General features: G+C 38.9%; 1 protein-coding gene across 1 annotated transcript in view; it reads left to right on the plus strand.

The window, feature by feature from the left end:
- The window catches only part of LOC141807263 (cadherin-10-like), a 111,122-nt gene that overhangs the window by 68,216 nt on the left and 36,906 nt on the right, over window positions 1–6,000 (plus strand). Inside the window, exon 5 of the mRNA XM_074693142.1 lies at window positions 4,839–5,006. Within this exon, the coding sequence (XP_074549243.1) occupies window positions 4,839–5,006 (168 nt within the window). The remainder of the gene's footprint in view (window positions 1–4,838; window positions 5,007–6,000) is intronic.

Genomic DNA, 6,000 nt, shown 5'->3' on the forward strand with positions numbered 1-6,000 from the left:
AATGTTAGCAGCTGGGTTTTCAGGGCCTACACCTCTCAAATAGTTTCTCTTCTAAGTTGCACAGCACAGCTTTATCCAGACACACTATCTTTTGCCTGATTGAGTTATTTTCCCTGTCACTATGTGTTTTGTTCTTACATTTGCTGCAGTGACCAAAGTGAAAAAAGTGAAATATGACTTTGAGAGTCTCCCAGTTCTTGAGATGGTTTTCAGATTGGATGCATTCACACTAAGCGTAGCCAGAAAACCAGGCTAAACAATGCTATCAGTCAACCCAAAACCAAATTCTCCTTTCCTTGTTTAGTTTTCTGTTGGAGTTCAAGTTAACGTGAACTTCATAGGAAAACATTTTGTGAAAATTTTCACCCTCCTAGCCTCTTAGCAAGATATGGGGGCACCAACTGTAAAAATGTACACTACAAATAGAAATAATAAACCTCCACATTTAGCCCTACAAAAGTGACTTTTAATGGAGATTTGAGGAAATATTTGTGAAACAAATTTGTCAAACATTATATATACATGTTTTTTTTGTTTTTTTTTACACAAAATATTAATTGTTGTGAATATTTTAAATAAGTATCTGGATTCTTGATACATTTATTTTTCTTTATTTTATTGTATTATTTTTTGATAAATCTGATTTTATTTTCTTTTATTTTATTATTTATTTTATTTTAATTTTATTTTATTTTATTTTATTTATTTTATTTTTTATTTTTATTTTTATTCTTATTTTTTTATTTTCTATATATTTAGCTACATTATTTACTTTTCATTCAAATATTAAGCTAAGATTTCTAAATATTTTGCTAAGGCTTAATATTTATCAAAGATTTTTATATCTTAAGCAGAGATTTCTAAATATTTAGTCAAGATTTCTAAAGCTTGAGGTATGATTACTAAATATTTAGCTAAAATGCAAACTCTCACTCCCGCCCACTGGAAGCATCAAAATAAGTGTTTAAGGAAGAGATCCAGCCAAGCGGGAATTTTGAGAAAGTCAAACACAGTCAGCTAAATCAACCGCAAGAAAATAAACGCACCAAGTGCTGTGATGGCGCTGTTGAAGAGAATTTATATTTATTATTACAATATATATTTATAACATTAAGATATAACTTTTTAACATTTACATTTAATATCTGACAAATAAATTTCACTAAAAAAATCTCTAAATCTGCAGAAAAAGTGATTTTTAGAGCTAAATGTGGAGAAATGTTGTTATTTGTAGTGGACCCATACCAAGAACTGACATCATTCCCAGATGTTAAATCCCAAATATCAAGCATATTTAAAGTTAAGGAGAAGTTTTTAACGAGCCAGCTATGAAAGGATCTGAGACTGGATCTCTAAACTCTCCGAGAAGAGTGAATCTGAGCCAAACACAGCTATTGACCCGTTGTCAGGAGGGATGATGGAGGCCACAAAACTCCCGTAGTCTGATGAATTGCGAACACTTAGGGAGGGAAAACAGACGCTGCATTGTGCTTGCTTTCCACTTCCTGCGATGTAATGTATGGGAGGAAGAAAAGAGCAAGTTGGAGGGCTTGTTGAGCAGCGTAGGCTAGCGTGATGTGAGCCTGAGTGATGCGCCACGTCAGCCCTTCCTCTTCCTCATTGTTTGATATGCTGTGAATCATCAGCGCAGACTGAAGGAGATGAGTTTGTCAAAGCGGTTTATTTAGGGTGAAATGTATTTTTTTTAATCTCCTCTGTCTGTCTCGCTCTCACTTTTCCACCTGCTTCCTTTATACGACGCTTCAGACGTGTAATAGCAGACAGGATTTAAGGCTGACTCTGATGGGAGATGCACCTTTTGAATACGCTGCCAATTACTGCTTCACATCGTCTCTGTCCTGACTCCAAACTAGAGATCTAACGAAGTAAGCAACCGCGCAGCACTTGAAAGGCTGAACCTTAAATGTCTTAATTCCAAAGAGGAGATAAATGACGGGGGATGCGTTTGGAGGCGAATGCTACACTTGGAAAATTAAAGGAATACGTGTGGTTTTGGTAGATTGGTCCTTTGGTCCACTTAGCAGTTAAATCATGGGAACACAGACACCAGAATGTGCTCCTGGGTGGCCGCTGAGCTCAGCGCTGCTGCGCATACTGAGCAAGAGCACTGACCTTTCAGTAATAAAATGTTCTTAGTGGTTTAATTATCTGGCCTGTAGATGCATAAATCTCAAATATGAAATATCATTAATTCAATAGAGCTGATGCAGACAGGCTTATTTTTAGGGATGTTTCAGGTGAGAACAATGATCTTTAGATTTATGCACTGCAGCCTGGAAACACTTCATTAGTTTTATGTCACAGAGAGGGTCGATTTCAGCACGGATCAGGTTCCTATCGCTGGAGATGTGACTCAGAGTTGAGTGTTTGAGCTGCGCAGATTCACTGGGACTCCTCACTTTGCTTTTCTCAAGTTTTTTTTTTAACCATCTAGATCAAAAATGTCAGAAAAACTGGATAAATCCCAGCATGCAGGTTGGTTTCTCAGGTGTTTCTTTTTCTTCTTCCAACAGCCCTGAAAAACACAAACCAAACAGGAAAAAGTGAACACACCACCACTCTGACTTGACCTGTTGGTTTTGAAGCTTTGTGTTTGACATTTTGGCAGTTGCCATTTGGGTTATTTTCGCCGCTTTTAAAGCACGCTCTTGACCTGCAGTCGATGGGTCAGCGATGTTACGGGGTCCTCTTGTGCTGAGTACACGTCAGAAAAAAAAAAAGCTTTTAGTTACACAAAGTTGAGTGAAACGGGCAAATGTGGCGCCGATAATGCATCCGAGTCAGATGAACTGGAGTGGTTGCACCTCCGGGCTTTGTGCTGCGACTCTCGACGAGGTCAAGTGTCGGTAAATAAGTTTAATTTAATGATAGAGGATTTCTGATTGGATTTATCAAAAAGTCTGTGTGTTAACTTACAGAGTCTCACACTTTAAAATTCTTAGATGTAAATTTAAACATTAGAAATAATATTTTAAGCGAAGAATAAAAGTCTGCCCAACTTTTTTTAAAGTTCTGCCCCACAGGCAGCAGTTTCTGCCAAAGTGTACGACTGTCATTTTCTCCACACAGTAAAAAATCTTAACACTACAATTGCATTTTTTTTCCACTTATATTCTAGTAGACAACTTTGACAATGCTTTTGGTTTATAAAAAACAGCTTCCAAGTGTTTCCTGTCACATGACATCATTTGTTTTCTGCTCCTTCCGGCGGGAGACTTCGAGAATGCAAATTTTTTTCATAAATTTCTTATGATTTTCTCTCAAAAAATATTTATAATTGTTTAATCATCAAGTCTCTAGAATAAATCCCCCCATAAAAAAATATATCTGGACTCAATATTTTTTTGTTCATGGGATTATTTCTGTGAGTGGCAACAAAAGTTGCCGGTGAGCACGTAGCTCGTCGCTAACAAAAGGAAGACACTGTCTACAGGATTGCTGATAATTTACTTATAATGTGCAATTTTCCTGACACACAAATCCCCTTTTCCCTCTGGTATGCTGTGTATGTAACTATTATTTCTAGTTAATTATTAGCTGACCTTGTGACAAGCTGTGTGACAACCAGCAACAATTGTTGCCAGCCTATTTTGAGGCTATTTTTCCTTAAAACAAAGTACAGGCAGTCCTCAAGTTACAAATGAGTTCCGTTCCTACGATGCGTCTTAACCCGAAGTTACGTGTTAGTCTGATTTTTACTCTAAATACCCCCTAAATCTCTAAATTACCATCTAAATACATTTATTCTACTTCATATTCATGGGAAAACAGGACAGGCAATTTAATTAGACATTTCAATTAAAATAGAATAAACATATAATGTAATAAAATATAAAGTGGACGATGCTGATGACCATGTAGCAGTGCATAGCTGTGTATTCATACGTGTCAAAAACTAGTACACATTGTAGGAGCTTACGAACAGAGCTGCATAACCTCGAATCCTTCTCTAATATCTTACATAAATATATTTATTGACGTTGCAAAGTTGAAACAATATAAGTTGAGGACCTCCTGTACAAAATGAAAAAGAATAATGAATACATAAAATGATTCTTAGGGAAAAAAAACTGATACAATGATATGCCTTACAACTCTGATTTTTTTTTTCTTCTTTTTTGCATAAAAGAGTGAAACTCTAAAAAGAGTGACTAAATTTAAAATGATTAAAAATAATAATCAAGTGTTTTTTCTTATTTGTATTTCTGATAATATGGGTTATTTTATGTATTGTGTTTTTAAAGGCAAAAATAAGCCTCAGCTGTAGCCTACTTCTTTTTTGGCTACAGAGTTTGATACCAAAAAAAAAAAAGAAAAGACAACATTTTTGCAAGCATGTATCCCCTTTTTTTATTTTAAATATTTATTTATTTATTATTGATTTATTTATTATTTATTTATTTATTCATGTATTTATTTATCTATTTATTTATTTATTTATTTATTTATTTATTCATTTATTGCGCCGATACATTAAATGTCACATTTTCATTTAGAAGCGTTTCACTTCTTGGTTTTACTTTTCAGCCACGTGGGAAAATATTTTTAACGTTAAAGCTCCTGTGAAGAGTTGAAAACACCATTTTTCCCAATGCACAGATTCTTAATGAGCAGCACATATGGCTTTTAAAAGAAATCAGAATGAAATTTTTCATCAGAAGGGCCTATTTGCTCTGCAAAGACAAGTTTGTTCACAGGGGGGCGCCAGAATCGACACAACCAGAAAGTTGCTCACACTGGCTTTAAAGGAGCCAGAAAAAAAAAATTTGGTCTCAAAAATAAAATCTCATCTTTCAACCTTGAATCTTTTTTTCCAGGCCTGATAAAGACCGCCCTCCCCGGCATGGACCGAGAAGTCAAAGAGAACTACCAGGTGGTGATCCAGGCCAAAGACATGGCCGGACAGATGGGCGGACTCTCGGGAACCACCACAGTCAGCATCACCCTCTCCGACGTCAACGACAACCCGCCGCGCTTCACCAAAAGTGAGTACAGCCGCCTCCAGCGCCCACGCCGAGTGACCACTATCACGATGACCACTTGTCAGCGTTAGGCGGTGCCAGGCAGGCAGAGATGGAGGGAGGCGGGAGGAAAGCAGGGAGGCGGGCAGCCCCCATCTGGTGTCAGTTTCAAAATGAATTTGGATTATTGCAGGGCGGGTTTCTGTGGCAGGCCTCTTAAAGGCAGCGAATAATTAAATATAGAGCCATATGACAGAGCGAAGGGTCCGGCAAAGTGCATCAGATCAGCCCTGTAATCCCTATTAAATGAAGAGAGTACACTCTCTGGGCTTTATCTCCCCTACTGTTCCACTCTCTTTGTCTATTAAGTCTTTCTTCTGCTGCCTTTTACTCCATAAAACCAATGTTCTCAATTTAGTGCTCCGCCTGCCCTTGCTGCACTTCTTTTTGTTCCCCCCCTCTGCTCATCAATCATCAGTCCTTCCCTTTACTCTCTCTTTCAGTCTCACACATTGTCTCCCTCTTCCCTCCCCCTCACCCGTCTCACTTCCTCCCTCCCATGCATCTGGCAGACGGCGACGGCAGCCAGATCAGATTGACAGATTACCGGTGTCGTCGTGTTTCCCTACAGTTACAGCGGCCGTACAGTGTGCACGGCAAAACCGCAGAACTCCTGCCTCCACCCCGCCTCCTCTTCTGCATTTATCACTCTCACCAGCTTTGGGGGTGAGGAAAGGGAGGGGAGGGGAGGAAGGGAGTGTCATCTCGGCCTCCTCCGCCCAATGAATGAGCGGCGAGAGGAGGACAGAGGGAGATGGATACGAGCGGGCTGCAGGAGGTGACAGGAGGGGGAGATAGAGGAAGAAAGGGGAGAGTGATGCAGGCGACAGAAAGACAGCCGGTGATGGAGGGAGGAGGGGGAGACAAACAGGCAGAAGGGGGAAGATTGAACGGGGGAGAAAGAGGAAGAGATATTGTAATGGGACACCCACAGGAGGAAGAGTGTCAGGAAGCGATA

The sequence above is a fragment of the Halichoeres trimaculatus genome, unplaced genomic scaffold, assembly GCF_033239565.1.
Source record: "Halichoeres trimaculatus isolate MK-OKI-2021-1 unplaced genomic scaffold, fHalTri1.1 fHalTri1_scaffold_18, whole genome shotgun sequence".
Lineage (NCBI taxonomy): Eukaryota > Metazoa > Chordata > Actinopteri > Labriformes > Labridae > Halichoeres > Halichoeres trimaculatus.